At 40.1% G+C, this 18,812-nt stretch overlaps 1 protein-coding gene across 1 annotated transcript in view; it reads right to left on the bottom strand.

Annotated features, from left to right (window-relative positions):
- Positions 1-14,746: 14,746 nt before the first annotated feature.
- The window catches only part of LOC138752729 (polypeptide N-acetylgalactosaminyltransferase 15-like), a 67,969-nt gene continuing 63,903 nt past the window's right edge, over positions 14,747-18,812 (bottom strand). Inside the window, exon 10 of the mRNA XM_069915423.1 lies at positions 14,747-15,236. Coding sequence (XP_069771524.1) covers positions 15,087-15,236 — 150 coding nt within the window. The 3' untranslated portion in view covers positions 14,747-15,086. The remainder of the gene's footprint in view (positions 15,237-18,812) is intronic.

Genomic DNA, 18,812 nt, shown 5'->3' with positions numbered 1-18,812 from the left:
AAACTAGTTCAGCAGCAGAGAGGCAATTCTGAGATAAGCTAGTGAGAGTCAATACTCACCTGGTATGTCAGCGATTGTAGGCCATTACATCCAACAAGATGAAGCTGAATATCAGAAATGGCTGTGATCCTTCACTACCCAATGAGCTGAATGTCTTTTATGCTTACTTTGAAAAGAGGAATTCAACATCAATGAGAATCCCTGCAGAAGCTGGCAACCCTGTGATGTCAGAACATCATTCAAGAGGATGAACCCTCACAAGTCATCAGACCCTGATGGTATACCTGGTAAGGTACTGAAAATCAGTGGCAATAAACTAGTTGGAGTGTTCATGGACATTTTCAATCTTTAATTGATGCAGTTGGAGGTTCCAACCTGCTTCAAAAGGGCATCAATCTACTGGGGCCCAAGGAGAGCAGAATGAGCTGCCTCAATATCTATCATCCAGTGGCCCTCACACCTAATGTGATGAAATGCTTTGAGAGATTGGTCATGGCTAGAATTAACTTGTACCTAAGTAAAGATCTGGACCCACTGCACCTACCGCCACAATAGCTTGACAGCAGAATCAATCTCACTGGCCCTCCACAGCCTTGGACCATCTAGGCAACAGCAACATGTACATCAGGTTATTTTTCATTGACTACACTTCAGCTTTCATCGCTTTCAGTACTGGTCAACAAGCATCAAGACCTGGGTCTCTGCACCTCCCCCTGCAACTGAATCCCTGACTTCCTCATTGGAAATCCTTTGTCAGTTCAAATTGGAAACAATTTCTTGTCCTCACTGGCAATCAACGCAAGGATGGGTGGTTAGCCCACTGCTCTACTCACTCTACACCTCCATTATGACTGTGTAGCTAGGCACAATTCAAATGACATCTATAAATTTGCCTATGACACTACAGTTGGCAAAAATCACAGATGGCAATGAGAAAACGGAGTGAGATTGATCAACTGATTGAGTGGTGTCACAACAACAATCTTGTACTCAACATTAGCAAAACTAAGGAACTGATTATGGGATTCAGGAGGGAGAAATCAGCAGAACACAAATCAGTCCTCATCAAGGGGTAAGCAGTGGAAAGGGTTAAGAAGTTCCAATTCCTGGGCGTCGAGATCTCTGAAGACCTCTCCTGGGGCCTCCATTTTGATACAATAATGAAAAAGGCTTGTACATTTCTACATGTGTACTGTGGAAAGCATTCTGACTGGTTGCATCACTATCTGGAGGAAAAGACTACAGGTAGTTGGGAACTCGGCCAGCATCATCGTGGGTATTGGACTTCATATCTTAAGGACATCTACAAGAGGTGTTGTCTCAAGAAAGCAGCCTGTATTGTCTCAAACCCATATCATCCAGGCTATGCCCTCTTCACATTGCTGCTTTCAGGAAGAATATACGAAAGCTTGAAGGCAAACACTCAACAGTACAAAAATAGCTTCTTCCACTCTGCCATCAGATTTGGATAGTGAACCACAGACTTCTTCACGTTCTCTTCCTTTAGCATTTATTTATTTAAAAAAGTAATTTATAGCAATATTTGCGTATGATGCTGCCACAAAGCAACAAATTCGTGAATAAATTCTGATTCTGAATGTCAGTTTTCTTCCCTGTTATCCCTGAAAGTCAATTATCAAAAAGAATGTTAAATATACAATAAGTGGTAGAATATTGAGTAGTTTGGAAGAACAAAAAATCTTGGAATATACAGTACATAAATTCCTCTGAGAAGTAAGCAGGTCAATATGATGATTAAAAGCACACAGAGGAAGCTTACCTTTGGATGAGGATAAGACTAGGGAGGTTATTTTCAAACAGATTTGTTGAGCCTCAATGTAAGTACTGAACAAAGTTGACACATGAAAGATTGTACAAGTGAGAGTGCAGAAGAGATTTTCAAGCATATTGTCAAAAACAGACATTGTGGGGAAAGGTTGAATAAACTAGAGTTTTCTTAGAAATAGGAGAGGCTGATGGCAGTGGTAAATGAAGTACATAAAATTACTGTGTATGTAAGGGGAGAGGGAAAGTGAGATTAAAATAAATCAGAGTATCAGTGATCATGAAGTTCAAGTTTATTGGTCATCCGATTGTACCAGTACAACCCAACGGAACATTGTTCTCTGGTCCATGGGGCAGAACGGTGCAAACACATGTTTGGACATGCAGACAAATGATTCATATGCACAACACATGTGCATACCTGTATATTATAATAAATATTATTAATAAATAGTAGAGTCAGGGAGAGCTGTTTTTGCAGTTAAACAATAGTTTGGCAGTCTCACTGTTCATGGGAAGAATCTGTTCCTCAACCTGGCGGTTCTGGCTCGAATATTTCTGCATCTTTTTCCCAATGGTAGTAACTGTAAGATGCTGCTTGCAATGTGGTAGGCATGCTCCTTGATTTTGTGAGATCTCTTAAAACAATGATCCCAATTAATCACATTGATGGGGGTGAGGAAGACCCTAGTGATCCTCTCTTCCATTATTATGTTCACATGGATTGACCTCCGATCTGATGCTCTATAGCAACTGTACCATATTGTGATGCGGCCAGCCAGGATGCTCTCAATAAAGTTCTTGTAGAAAGTTAACAGAATGGTGGTTGTTAGCCTTGTTTATCTCAGCCTTTTAAGGAAGTGCAATTGCTGTTGAGTCTTCCTGACAAGTGAGGAGATGTTGCATGCCCAGAGATTATGAAGACATTAGTAATGATCTTCCAAGAATCAATATATCCTGGCATGGTTTCAGAGAAATGCAAAATTGCAAAGGTCACCCTTCAATTTAAAAAGGGATGACAGCAGAGGGGAAATTATAGACCCCTTTACCAAACATTGGTGGTTGGAAGTTGTTGGAGTTGATGGTCAAGGATGACGTTACAGGAATCCAAGAGAAAGGGATTGCTCCTTTTACTCGAGGCCACACAATTCCTGCACTAGAATTTATTTATTTTTAGCATCAGGCCAATTTGAGGGGAGGATAGTGGAGACCGAGTACACAGCTTGACTACTGTCTGACCATTCACCCTTGACTCTATCCATAACAATTCCAGATAAGCAGGCCTTGGCATATCGCTGGCACTAGAATATGTTGCTGTTGGGAAGATCGGAATTTTATAGCTTTGTTAGAGCTCAGATAGAATTGTTCTTTGAGATGAACTGCCCCTCTACAGAGGATAACTTCCTAATAGGGAACACATTGAAGGCTTATTTAAGGGGCCAGATAATTGGTTACACCAAGACCATTAACAAGGGGCACATGAAGGAGGTTAACACTCAGCAGGAGGTAGCTCAACTGGAAAAGGATTATCAAAGAGGAGACACAGAAGAAAAATACAGGAATTTTGTAAATAAAAAGCTCAAATATAATACATTATAAACATATAAGACAGAAAAGTTGATTTTAAGATCTAGACAGCAGTGTTATGAGCTGGGGCAGAGGGCCCACCAAGACTTATCCTGGCAAGTGAGGGCAGAAGAGGCCTCAAATACAATCAATGCGATTCAAACAGGGGAAGGCAAGATCTCATATAAACTAAAAGAAGGAAACAAAGGTTTCATAAGGAATTGTATAAATCTGAGTCAGGAGGTGATCCTACCAAAATAGATAATTTCTTGCTTTCATTGGAACTGCCAAATTTGGATCTGAAAGTCCGAGAGGGGCTGAGTGCCCCTTTCTCTAAAGAAGAGACGGCCTGGACCCTGAGCTTTTTGCAGACTGGTAAATCACTAGTTTCCTGGCTGAATTTTATTATGTTCAAAGATCTTTTAATGCCCCTTCTTATGAAGGTGGGGGATCAGGGGGCAGAGACACACACCCTCCATGGGTCTCCACCACAATCATCGTGGTGATTCCAAAAAAAGGCATGGACCCATTGATTCCTGCCTTGTATAGACCCATCTCGATATTAAGCTCAAATTATGAAATAATTGCAAAAAACATTGGCCATTAGGTTAGCAGAATATTTGCCAAAACTAACGAATGCAGACTAAGCTAGATTTGTAGAAGGAAACAATCAGCAATTTACATAGCTGGATTGCTTAATATAGTACATCTGGCACTGTCGGCAGTGAATCCAGGAGTAGCCACAGCTTTCGATACAGAAAAGGCCTTTGATAGATTGAAATGGGACTTTTTGTTCAACATACTGGAGAAACTTAATACAAACATGTATTAATTGGGTGAGGACATGTTAACCCCAAGCAAAATCTATTACAAATGGGCAGATGTCTCCAGTGTTTCCTTTGAGCAAGTTCAGAAGAGAGGATTGTCCATTGTCCCCAGCACTGTTCATACTGGCAATTGAGCTGCTGGCGTAAGCCATTCGGTGGGATCCAGACATAAAGAGGTTCAGAATGGGTCAGGTGAAACACAAAATCAACCTTTTTGCTGATGATGTGTTAGTATATTAGACAGACCCTGGTTATGAGAAGATCTTGGGATATAAAGTAAATCTGGATAAAAGTGAGATTATGCCACTAACGATCGTGGATTATAGACAATATCAACAGAGAAGTCCATTTCAATGGCCGCAAGAAGGCATTGAATATCTGGGGATAAAAGTGGACAAAGATTTATGGAATTTATACTAATTTATCTCCCTTTGCTCTAGAAGATTGAGGAGGACCTGGCAAGATTGATGACTCTTCCCATAACACTGGTGGGCATAGTTAACTGTGTCAGAATGAATGTAATGCCAAGGTTCCAGCATCTTTTAAAATCATTACCTATTTTGTTGCCACAGGGTTTTTTTAAAGATGTTCAATGAATGTGTCAGGACATTCCTGTGGAACGGTAAAGTGGCTAGAATTTCCATGGAAAAGTTGATGTGGGACTATAATTTGGGGAATTTAAAATTACCTAATTTCAAAAAATATTACTGGGAAGTCCAGGCAAGATTTATCACTTCATTCTTTGAGGGAGAGGACCCTGCCTCCTGGGCACAAATTGAACTACATGCAGTAGGAGAAAAGATAGCAGGAGAGTTTAAATACAAATGGAACACTAAATTGTGTTTCACCTGATAACTTCAGATATGCAAAGAATGAATCAATGTATTGGATTGAAGGTGGGTTTATCTCCCAAAACACCTTTGACCCAGAACAATTTCAAACCCTTGACCCTGGGTAATAAATTTCTGGACACCTGGTGCCAGAAAGGGATCAGGTGTATCAAGGATTGTTGCAAGTAGAGGCAACTCATGTCATTCAAGCAGTTGAAGTGCAAATGTCTAATGGAACTTTCTTCTGCTATCTTTTAAGGGAAAAAGTAGGACCATCTATGCCCTACCTAAATGTAGTAGCGTGGAGATTCTAATTCACCAGGGGAATGTGTGTAAATTTATCTCTAAGATGTATTACTATTCCAAAGTGAGGGCCCAAAGCTGGGCTTACACAGGTTGAGGGAGAGATGGGACAACAATCAATGAAGAGTGGTGGCAAGACCTGTGTCTGGGCAGTATGACTGGGGTCACCATATACAGGATGGTGGAATGCAAAGTTTTGCACCAGTTATACCTCACACCACAAAAAATTACATAAATCAAAGCCAAAAATTTCAGAAATGTACTTTAGGTGTGGTGTGAAGGTTGGAACTTTTCTCCACTCCACCTGACTATGTACAAAGGTAAGATCTTTCTGGAAAGACCTGGGGGATATTCTCCAAAAAAAAATAGAAAAGTGGACTTTACACAGGATCGAAAAGTGTACCTTCTGGGAGGCTTTGGATCATGAGTTTTTGAATGTCCAATTACTGAATTTTATTCGTGAAGGTCACCTTGGTGGTAACCAGGAAGTGTATCACAGTTTTGTGGAAGTCCCAACTAAATACCACACGGTGAAATGTGGAAATGCAGAGTTCCATTCCCCTGGAGAAAATCACCTACAATCTAAGGAAGAAACACGACACATTTGTTGAGGTGTGGCAACCTTACTTGAAATATATTGGTACTCAGATTGATTAGCGTTTCCCCCCTTCAAAATAGGGGTACTGCAGCAATCTGATCTAGCAGGGTAATGAATGTGATCAAATAAGTAGGACATGATGCAGGCAGTGTGTTTCTTTCAGTTTTGCTTTTTTTTAAACTTTATTTTTAATTTATTTGTATCAATGTAATTTAATTGACTGTACTTTCAGTTGTATGAAGGTAAGTGGGGATAAATACAGACTGTATATAACATGATAACTAAAAAAAATTATATGGTTTCTTTGAATTTTAAAACAAAAATTAAAATAAAATGTTCAAAAAAAAGGATGATGTTATGGAGGACCAGAAGGTGCAATGCAAGATAGGATACCCCAAGTAAGTTACACAAAAGAGATGCAATGGATGTTGTATATTTGGATTTTCAAAAGGCCTTTGAAAATGCCGCACATGAGGATGCTTAACAAGATGGGAACCCATGGAATTACAGGAAAGTGGACTCCAAGGAAGTTCGTGCTCTCCACTCTCTCCACTATCAAGATATTAACGTGCAGTGGAGGGTGCTTATCCCTGGAACTCCAGAAATCCAGTCATCACCTTTGTCTTCTCTTTGTTGAGACTTGGGTTGTTATTCTCACATCATTTCAAGAGGTTTTCTATATCTACTCTGTATTGCAACTCATCAATGTTGTTGATTAATCCAACTGCTATCATGTCATAGATTTAAAGTAACTGGAGCCAGGATTACAGGAGAGGTGTCAGAGGTCTGGAAATTCTGCCTGAAAACAGAAAGGTGAACATCCTCCACATATTTAGTTGGACTTTAAGCACCATATCATTGGGTTACAGACCAAATGGAAAAAGAGATTAAACCAAGTAACTTTTTTTTAACAATAATAGATGCAATATTTAAATTAGTTTTATTATTCTATGATAGAATGATTTCCACTGGAGTGACCAGCACAAGTTTTTGTTTCTCAGTTCTTTACCATTCATTTCCCTGAAAGTATTAAGCAAGGTTATCAAACCTATGCTGGCACAGGTGGAACGTACAAACTCCTTGCATACAGTGATGGATTTGAACTCAGTTTGCTGGTGCTCTAATAGCGTGGTGCTAGCTGTACAATCCAATTTTTTGATATTGTAGCATCACTCATAACTACTTTCTATATCTCGAGTTAATATTTTGTCCAATTATATATTTTTAAAATTTCTGAGTTGTCTTCTTCACTGATTGCATCGACCAGAGTAATTTCATCTATACATTGGACCACTTTGCAAGGAACTGGTAAACTGTAGTGATTGAATTGGATTATAAATTGTGGTGGTCACATTGCACATGCCAGAAGTGTCCTATCACATAACCACCCTGTCTCCCTGTTTACATTTGCTGTTGCCAGGAGTTTCAAAACAACCAAATAAATATGAAAATACTAGTTTGTTTGAGGCCTGTTTGTTTCTTGGATCAATTGAGTTGACTTCTCCTTTGAACTGTGGTCACAAGTAGCACATTTTGCCATAACCACAGAGCTCCACAAGTTGAACTATGAATGTTGTGATTACTTTAATAGGGAAAACTAATTTATCCTTGTTCTTAAATTGCTTAATAAAACAATGATCGGATTAGAATTGTGTTGTATTAAACATATCTAATTTCCCATTTGAACAGTGCCTTTATCTCCTTGATGCATTACTTTGCTTCCAAATGTTGTCATTTGTAAATGGTGTCTATACACCCAAACCAAGCTATTAATGTAAATAAATACGGTGGACCGAATACTGAACTTTGAGAATTCCATTGCATGCTTGCTTTCAGTTTCGATGACAATCTTTATTTAGACAAATTTCTGTGCATGCTTCAATAGCTTATTTTACTCCTTTGCATTCAATACTGTTCATTATCAAGTGTGCCTTTTGGCACTCCTTATGTACTGCATCATCTATATTTCCCTTATTGACCTTTATGTTACTTCATCAACACTACAAACTAGATAACCTACCTTTAATAATCCATGTTGGCTTTCTGTCATCAATCCGCAGATGGAATTTCTGTCATTTTAAAAAAAATTTAGACACAGAACAGTAATAGGCACTTCTGGCCTATGCTTGCCAAAATGCACCCTTGTGATCATTTAACCGCACATCTTTGGAAAGAAAGCAGAGCACCCAGAGGAAATCTATGCTGGCACAGGTGGAACATACAAACTCCTTGCATACAGCGATGGATTTGAACTCAGTTTGCTGGCACTCTAATAGCATGGTGCTAACTATTGTCTATATGACAGCCAATTCTGTACCTGATTATTTTTTCCTCACTAGTAAGGTTAAACTGCCTTGTCACATTTGTGGCCCGAAATGTGAAGTTAATAAAACATTAAACACAAGTTTTATCAGGTAAATTTCTCTGTGGCTTTATTCTCCCGTTTCCTTTGTTCTCTTGCTTGTGCTCTTATCTCTCTCTCATACCACGTGACTTCCGGTATATCTCATACATATTCATTATCATGACATCCCTCCTTTAATCAGAAATAAACTTTACCTTCACTTACCAATATCTCTCGGAAACATACAAACATCGTAACTAATGGTAATACTATAACTCAACTACATAAAGTTTACTTCCTACAGCATTCATACATGCACTTTATGATATAAGATTAAAATACTGTCTCAAAGTTCTTATTAAAACTATGACACAAAGTCTTCGTATCGTTTGGGCACTTTCCGGTTTCGTTTCGGCCTGCCTGCGATATTGTCGTCGCTTCTCGGTTGTTCACTCTCAGGGTCGGAAATACTGCTCGCCACGGCTTCGAGTGTTTCTGGCGCTCTAGTCACTTCATCAGGAGTGCTGGTAACTGCCTCTGGAACATCATCAGGTCTCTCAGTTTCAGCATCTCATATTGGCCTTTCAACCTCTTCACTCGATATATCTCTGGACTGAGAGTATCTTCTTTCCACATCTGATAACGATCTGCTGGCATAGGCAATGATTCGTGGTCCTCCATCATGCATCTGGACCAACACAGCTCCTAAACCAACTGGGCTGGCATCCGCTATGACTTGGGTTGATGCCGCCGGATCGTAATATCCAAGAGTTTTTGCATCAGTCAGGCTTTGCTTCAGCGCTGTGAACGCTTTCTTCTGCTCAGATCCAAAATGAAATGGTACACCTTTCCTGGTTAGTTTCCTTAGTGGTTCTGCCACTGTAGCGAAATTAGCAATGAACTTTGCACAAAAATTGACCAATCCTAGGAAACTCCTCACCTCTGTTGCGTTCTGAGGTGCACGTGCCTCTTCAATAGCTTTCACCTTGGCCTCTGTAGGGTTTAGTCCTTCCCGTGTAAGTCTGTGTCCCATGAAGTCCATTTCTGACACACCGGACTGGCACTTGTTTCCATTCACGGTAAGGCCTGCCTCCTGTAGTCTAGATAGTACACGCCTCAACCGTTTTTCATGCTCTTCCTTCGTTGGTGCATGGACTATGATGTCGTCAGAAATGTTGGCAACTCCAGGAATGCCTTGAATCACTCGATGGATTTCATACTGGTAGATCTCCGAAGCTGCATTAATTCCAAATGATAGTCTCTTGTAACGATACAATCCACAGTGAGTCACAAATGTAGTTACATCTCGGGAACCCGGATCCAGCTCTAATTGATGATAGCCCCATTTCAGATCAATTTTTGAGAATATCTTACTGGTAGTTAGTTCTTGAAGTATTTCCTCCACTGTTGGTATAGGGTGTCGTTCTCTAATCATAGCTTCATTGGCTATTCTCATGTCAACACATAGTCTTATGTCACCCTTTGGTTTGGGTACCATCACTACGGGACTGACCCATTGTGTCAAATGTTCCACCGGTTCAATAATGTCTTGATCAATTCTTTAATTTTGGCTTCGACTTTCCCACGAAGTCCAAACGGAGTTCGGCGCATTGGTTGTGCTTTGGGTTTGACCGTTTCATCTACCGCTATCTTCAATTGTCGACCTTTCAGCTTTCCTACTCCTTGGAAGACTGCGGGGAATTCTTGCTTCATATCCTCGTATGACTGAATTGAATTGACACAAGCTCCAATATGAAGTATTGCCAGGTCTTGCGCTGTGCTTCTACTCAGCAATGGTTCTCCCCTCTCATCTATGACCATAAACTCTGCTTTGGTGTACTTATCTCCAGCTTCAACAGTTGCAGTAAAACATCCAATGGTCTGCAATGGCTTGGTTGCTGTGTATGGATACAGTTTCTTGGAACACTTCTTTGAGGTACAGATGATCTTTTTCCTTTTCAACTTCTCCCATAAATGTCGATCAATCACATTACTGTCACTGCCTGAGTCTACAATGACCTGAACTGTCACTCCACCAATGATCACTGGCACCTTCCATGATGTACTTCATTCAACGTAAATTGGTAACAACTCTGTTCCTCCTGGGTATCATCATCGTCACCGTCTATCTGGCGAATGGTATCTTTCTTTCCAGGATACTTTCCTTTCCCCCAGGCTTTGCCTTTGGAAGTTGTACTCTTCCTCTTCTGGTCTGCATTGGACTTGCTTTTGCACTTCTTTGCAAAGTGGTCCTTACCTCCACACTTTCTGCAAACTTTGCCTTTGGCCGGCCAATATGGGTCTTTTCCAAAGTGACCTCGGTTTCCACATCGATAACACTCCACGTCATGTGTCGGCGTATATCTTGGCTGATTATGGCGATGTGAGAGCCTCTTAATTTGCTGGCTTGAGTTGTCTTTCAGGGTCATGGTATGAAATTGCCCTTCAACAGCCTCTAATGCAGCAGCAATGGTTAAAGCATCGGTGAGTTCCAACTCACTCCCTCTTTCCAGTAGACGTCTTCTGAGTTTATCTGATCTGCAGTGCTGTACGACTTGATCCAATAATTGGTTGTCCAAATCAGCTGGCATGTAATTGCATCCAACAGCTAGCTGGCGTAGTCTCGTCACGTACTGAGCAATTGTCTGGCCATCTTCTTGTCTCGTTCTCCGAAACAAATGGCGTTGAAATGTAGCATTCGGTGTCACTACATAGTGTGCATTTAATGCATCTACCGCTTTCCGGTACTCATCCTTTCTTCCAGTATTCAAAAGTGTCTTAAATGTTTCCCGAACTGAGGGTCCTGCAGTGAAAAGAAGTAACGCCCTTCTCTGCGCTTTTTGTTCAACTGTACCAGTATGTAGAAATAGGCCACGACTGTCGGCGTAGGATTCAAATTCTTCCAGCCATGCCTTCCTCTTCACACTTACAGTGCTTGCATCACCCGTTGGGTCAAAATGAGCAATTCCACTATGTGTTAGAAAGTCACCGTTCGCACCAGCCATGAGGAAATATTCCAGCCCCAAAAGTACTGAGACAAAGAGAAAATTCTTATCACCTTGAAGTTGTCTGTAATCCTCTGTAATCTTGTTTAGTCTTTAATTTTCTTCAAGCTTATCCCATCCTCGTCGCCAATGTCACATTTGTGGTCCGAAATGTGAAGTTAATAAAACATTAAACACAAGTTTTATCAGGTAAACTTCTCTGTGGCTTTATTCTCCCGTTTCCTTTGTTCTCTTGCTTGTGCTCTTATCTCTCTCTCATACCACGTGACTTCCGGTATATCTCATACATATTCATTAACATGACATGCCTTTCTTTCATTGCTGGGTTTTCACTAAACCTTTCTTGAACAAGGATATAATGTTTGCTATTTTTCAGTTCTTGTGCATCACTCAGATTCAATGGATGTTTGAAACATTAAGGCCAGGATATCTCTGCAATTTCCCCTCCCCCACTCATGCTCTCTCTCCACAATCAAAAATACATGCTAAAATTAAATGGTTTATCATCACTTCCTTAGGAACAAATGCAGATGTGTAGCCGACTGCTACAAAGAAACACGTACACTCACAGTGTGGGAGTTTAAGTTCTGAGATTTATTTGAGGCTGGAAGGGTTCCTTATATACAATTGGGGTTCCCGCCATTTGTTTGGTTGGCTGACATCAGCCGCATGAATAACAATAGCGGATGGGAACATTCTTGCATGTAAATACACTTCTTCCCCAGCCTGTAATTGATTTGTTAGCTGGGCAGCTTGGCCAGCTCCATTTTAGGGCTGCTGGTCTTGTATATGTTAAGGGACGTGTTACAGTGTGTTATGCTGCTGTTTACTATCGTGCGATGTGCTGGCTCGATCTCTGAGGTGGCGGGCCACCACAGATGGACAATAAATGCTTGCATTCACACCTACCCATGACTAACGGAAAATAAGACAGAATTGAATTATTCTGCAACTTTGGAAGAATTCATTCTCATGGTTACATGAGAATGGAAACTTTGTTCAATTTGTACAAAGTGCAAAGTTCAGATGTATTGTTAGAATACATACATGACATCACATATAACCCTGAGATTCTTTTTTTCTGCAAGCCTAGCAGAATTTCTGTTTATCGGTAGTGGAAAAAACTACTCAAAAAAGATACATGTACAAAAGAGAGAACTATAAACAAGAAGTGCATGCAAGCTGTACAATACAAAAAGTAAATATTAATTAATAAATAATGTGCAAAGTAAGAGTCCTCAACTAAGTCTCTGAGTTTGTTGTTTGGAAGTCTGATGGTGGAGAAGTAGCAACTGTTCCTGAACTTGATGGTACGAGTCTTGTGGCACCTACCATAAATATTCGTGTAAAATGCGAAAAATTTTCCCCACAAAAAAGGGGGGTCGCATTATACACGGGAGTAGAATTTTAAAAAAAATTTCTGCAACTCGCAGGATGGCTTGGGCGGGCGAGCGGTAGTCTGCAGGGCGACTTGGGCAGCGCGACTTGTGCTGCAGGGTGGGCGAGCGGTAGTTGGCAGCGCGACTCGGGCGGCAGGTGAGGGGAGGGGGGGTTGTGAGAGATGACATCGCGAATCGGACAGGTGAGGGGAGGGAGGTCGTAAGAGACGTCAGCACGACTCTGGCGGATGAGGGGAGGGGGGTCATGAGAGACAGCAGTGCGACTCGGGCGGGTGGCTGAGCAGTCGGAGAGGTATCAGCACGACTCAGACGGGTAAGGGGAGGGGGAGTCGCATTATACACAGGGGTAAAATTTTTCCCCTTTTTCCCCTCAAAAATGGGGGGGGGGTCACATTATACACAAATATTTATGGTATACCTCTTTCTTGATGGCAGCAGTAAGAACAGAGCTTGTCCTGGGTGGTGTGAATCCCTGAGAGCTGCTGCTCTCTGATGTCAGTGTTCCATGTAGATTTTCTCAATGGTGGGGAGAGTTTTCCCTGTGATATATTGGGCTACATCTATTTCCTTTTGAAATTATTTACACTCAGAGGTAGTTGTGCCCCCCCCCCACCCCCATACTAGGCTGTGATGCAGGTGGTCCGCAGACTTTCCACTACATCTTTGTACAAGTTTGCCAAAGCTTTTGATATCAAACTAAACCTACACAAACTCCTGAGAAAATAGAGGTGCTGATGAACTTTCTTCACAATGACATTGATGGGTTATGTCCAGGAAAGATCTTCCAAAATAGTGACTCCCAGGTATTTATATTTGCTCAACCTCTCCACCAAGATTGAAAACTATAAACATTTACATAAAATGAAAGCTGATCATTTAACTTACATACTCCTACAATATTTTTCCTAAATGAGTCATGGTTAACATATTCTCCATCCCCCAAAACACACATTTCACTTCACACTCTGACTTCATAATTTATCATAAATCCATAAGATTTAGGAGCAGAAGCAGGCCATTCAGCCCATCCCCTCCCTCCTCCCTGTAACTTTTGATACCCTGACTATTCAAATCCCTATCAATCTCTGCTTTAAGTACACCCAATAACTTGGTCTCCACAGCTGCCTGTGATACAAATTCCAGTGGTTAACCACTCTGGCTAAAGAAATTCCTCCACCTCTTTTAAATGGGCACCATTCATTCCTGTAGTTGTTTCCTCTTTCTCTTGACTCACCTAGCATGGTATTCAGGTTTGCCATATCTAGTCTGTCAACATTTCAACATTTGAAATGCTTCAATAAAGTCTCCCCCATTCTTCTGAACTTCAATGAGTACAGTCCAAGAGCTGTCAAATGTTCTTCATGCACTAATTCCTTCATTCCAACAATCATCCTTGTTAATCTTCTCTGAATTCTTTCCAATGCCAGCACATATTTTCTTAAATAAGAAGCCCAAAACTGTACATATACTGCAAGTGAGGTGCCCTTATAAAGCCACGAAATCACATCCCTGGTCTTATATCCCATTCCTCTAGATCTGAATGCCAACATTGCATTTGCCTTCTTCAAGAGAATGTTTATCCACTAATAAAAATAATAAACAGTTTTAGCATGTTAAATTGGGCCTTATTTCAATCTGGCTTTGGATTTGCCCTTTTCAGATCAGTATTTACTTCTTGTTCACAGATGAAAGTTAGCTTTGCTTGGTTTCTGTTTCAATATTCCATTTATTAACTGTCCATTCAAATATCATATCAAATGCCCCATGTCATCCTTTTCTTTTTAGTGCATGATGTGTACTAAAGTTGTACCACTCACATTATAATTTACATTCAGGTTAATTCATTGACTAGATAGATAGTATATTTACTTAAACCACAATGGAAAACCACTAAAACAGTAGAGAGCCTCTAATTATTGATGTTCAAATTAATTTAATAGCTGCAGAGCCAAATTATATTTTTCATTGCCTATTTTTCATCCTAAAATCAGAAAGCACAGCAGTTCCAATGCAGTAGGAAACATGAGACAATTTGACTTGAATACTGTTCAAATTTATTTTTTCATAATTATTAAAGTACACAGTACTGTCCAACAAAGTAGAAATATTTAAAAAATACAACATGTTTGCCAATGCATTCTGCTCTTGATTAGAATTAGTTTAGTTTTTGCTGCAGTGAGCCCAGTTATAAGTGGAGGTTAAAAGTGGAGTTTACCTATTTTGATGACCTTTTCCAGCTTTGTTCAAGGAAGTATTTAAAGTTGGCTCTCCTTCTATTATGGAGATTTCCTTCAGTATGAAAAATGTACAAGGCAGACTTTGTGGTCAGTAGTATGAGTCCGCACATCCTTGAAATGCTCGACAACTCCTGACCAGACAGGAGTATACAAAATTCAGTGATCACATAGTAGGTGACAGGGACAACAACTCATCTTTCATTTATGACTGATATTTGTTCAAATCGCCACAGCTGCTGGGTGACATGTTTGTTGCATGGTCTCAGAAACAAGTCTCGGCTTGCAGCATTCCTTATTGCCTCAATGCACTTCCCAGAAAAGACATGGATAATTTTTCCATTCTGCAAAACAAAATCAGAATATCCATTCAGATTCCAGTTGCATAAGAAGCATCTGATCCTAGTAAATAACTAGTGGAAAAGTTGCAATCTAACTTAAAGTCCAGAGACACACAAGAGCTGCAGGTGCCAAAATCTGTAGCAAAGAATGGAAAGCTGGATGAATTCAGCAGGCCAGACAGCATCTAAGGAGAGAAACTAATTTTCAATGTTTTGTATCTGAACCTTTTTTCAAGACTCAAAATGAATTAATTCCTTTTTCAAAACATGTCTTACATTCATATTTTTGTCCCTTTATTTCATAACAGCAATTATATTGCCCCTTTTTCGTCTGTTTTACTTAGTTTAATTTAATTGGCTGAATTTTTTTTCTTCTCACAACCTTCCCAGGAGGTGTACTTCAAAGGGACCAAAAAAAAAATTGCTGGGCCTTTTCTCTTGAATTATTTTGCTAATCTTAGCCAGATTGCTTTAATAGAAAACATTGGACATGGCTCTGAACATCTGAGGGTATATTACTGGAAAATTATGGATATATTTTTGTAGCATTCTGTCCATTTATGGATATTGACAGAAAATTGACAGATGACCTGCATGCTTTCGGTGAACGCCTGCCAATGGTGCAGAGTTTCAGGACCTTCTGCCCTCCCAATTTATTCCTCTGACAAATTTTACAAATATACATTACAAAAAATGCTTCTATTACAGTCACAAACCACTGACCCCCCCCCCCCCCCCCCCACCTATCATCTTCCACCTTCACCACCCTCCCTTCCCACTTTTGTTCGGACATCTCTCATGTTCCCCCACACCTTGATGAAGAGCTCAAGCCTGAAACGTTGGTGATGTATCTTTTCCTTTGCATAAAGGCACTGTTAGACCTGCTGAGTTCCTCTAGCATTTGTGTATGTTTTTCATTCAACCCAAGGTATCTATTAATTTTAAATAAACTACTTGAATAGAATTGTAATAACCAGGCTGGACTTGGGTATACTCATTCTTGAAATTCTGCAGCATTCTTCCTTCTCTTTTCCAGGAAAACTACTTACAATGGCTTTTAAACTATTGTTTATGTCATTTACTGGTGGTATTCCTGGCCACCTGCTAATGGGCATGTGGAAAAAAAAAGGTCTCAGAATTTTAGGCCCAACTGCAATAGATTTACAAGTCATAAACACACCACTGAAACCTATCAGACTGAAACAAATTAGAGCTAATTTATTAAATCCCAAACAGACTTTCCCTAAATAATGACATTAGTTTTTGTGTCAACATCAGTTTTAATGATTGGTAATCTGAATAGCTCTAAATATCCAACCTAAATAAAGAATAGGCAATTTAATTAGCTGAATTACACCAGTGGCTAACTGCCGGTCTGATCACTCCAACTCACTTGCCTGTGCACCTAATATTCTGTCTGGGCACTCTAATTGGATGGCATTAACATTAACTGCTCCAGTTTCTACTACCTGTTCTCGTTCCCTTCCCCATCCCTCTGTCTTCCTTCCTCCCATCCTCCCTCCTCCTGTTTGCTGGTATGCTTTCCATTCCTTATCCACCTATTATCTCTTCTCTGTGAGCCCTTCCCCTCCCCCCACCATTTTGTTCGGGCGCCTCCCTACATTTTTCTCATACCTTGATTAAGGGCTCATCCAAAACATTGGTTATGTATCCTTATCTTTGCTAAATAAAGTACTATGTTTGACCTGCTGAGTTTCTCCAGCATTTTGTTTTTACATCAAGTATGATGTCTGCAGACTTTTGTGTTTTACTCTTGACTGCACATTGAAACAGGCAACTCAGAAATGAGCTGTTGGAGAATTTATTTGCTCTGTTGCGGGGCATGTTATGAAATCCTGTGGTGGAGCATGGAAATACTGAAGTGAAGGTTCAGATGAGCTTATTTTTAAACTTTAAAAAAATATTCAGACATACAGCACTGTAACAGGCCAATTCTGCCCAACAAGTCCGTGCCACCCAACCCATACCCCATGTTTTTGAAGGGTGGGAGGAAATCAGGGCCCCCAGAGAAAACCCACGAAGTCACGGGGAGAATGTACAAACTCCTTAAAGTCTGAGCAGGATGCGAACCAATGTCCATTCCCAATCCCTGGCACTGTAAAGGCGTTGCACTAATTGCTACACCAACCGTGTTTTATCTTTCTCTAATTGTTTTGAATTAGACATCTTGGACTTTTAAGATATTTTCATTAAAGCATTTTTGTTGTATTATATTTTTTAAAAATCTTTTGGAGTCTATTTAATTGCCTTCACATGTCTCAGATCATTAAAGACATTTGAAGATTGTTCAAGAGCCTTTGACAGCAAAAAGCTAAGTGCCAACAGAGAATATGAATTAAAAGCAGGAGAAAGCTCATCAGGCCACTATATAGATATGGCTGATTTGACAGTTACCTCAACTCTACATTCCCATTGATCCATTAAATTTCACCATCCTTGCTTATCTATTGCTACCTTGAAAATATTCACAAAGTCCACTTGTACACTTTTTGAGAAAGAGATTACTAGAAACTTGTGACCCTCAGGGGAATTTTGTTACCTAATTTCTGTCTTAAATTCATGAACTTTTCTTCTAAAAAGTGTGGTGTGGCAGGGGTGGGAGGAGGGCTGGACCCTCAGGATACAAGGGCTGAAGTCTTGTTGCTGCACCCAGTGGTACAAAAATAGCACCTTCCCCTCTGCCATTAGATTTATGAATGGACAACGAACCACAGCCACTCTTTTTTTGCAGTAATGTATTTTTTTCCAAATGTAATTTATAGCAATTTTGCAGCTGTGATGCAGCTACAAAACAACAAATTTCATGACATAATTTCATGTCAATAAAGTTCTGATTCTGCTTGTGGCCTGCTCTGATTTGGCAGGAAGCCATTCAAATGGGGAGATCTGCTAGACCAGCCCCTTGTATCTGCTGAGGTCAGTGGGGGTGGGTTGTGAGTTTGGGAATTGACTGGATCCAGCACAGTCCAGTGCATTGTGGGAAGTGGTTATTATCCTTTACTGTAAGTAAAATCCTGGCAGGGAGGAGGCACCCCAGTTAACACTTACAGATGCCTAGTTTTCATTCTAAATTTGGCAACACCTTGTTAAAAACATAGCCTGCAGGTCAAACATATGAATCTATTAAAATGGAAATATTTGATGTGTTAAGGGTTTTACATACACTGACTGAATAGAGAAGGGAAGGTGGAAAATAAAGTAGGCAAAAGGACTGATTGTGAAGCTTGAGGAAATGCCTCATGGCACAAATTTTTTAAAAATTCTGTATTTTGTTTTTTTTTTAAAGACTATAAATGAATGCATTTGGGAGTGAATATATAAAGGGAGAAAATAAAGTAACCAGTTGATTATCCTGACTTCTGCCAAGACTTCACTGGAGGATAGGTGGAAACACGAGAAGAACTATTTAAATGGACACTTTACCAGGGTTCTGATGTCATAAATAATTCTAAACTAGCATTACAGCTGTGTAAACCCCAGACTAATAGCTGGCATATGATTTAAGGAACTGCACCATAGATCTTTCACATCTTTCAGGACAAGAATTAAAATTTGAAA

Source organism: Narcine bancroftii, chromosome 1, assembly GCF_036971445.1.
Source record: "Narcine bancroftii isolate sNarBan1 chromosome 1, sNarBan1.hap1, whole genome shotgun sequence".
Classification (NCBI taxonomy): Eukaryota; Metazoa; Chordata; class Chondrichthyes; order Torpediniformes; family Narcinidae; genus Narcine; species Narcine bancroftii.
This window is presented reverse-complemented; position numbering and strand designations above follow the sequence as displayed.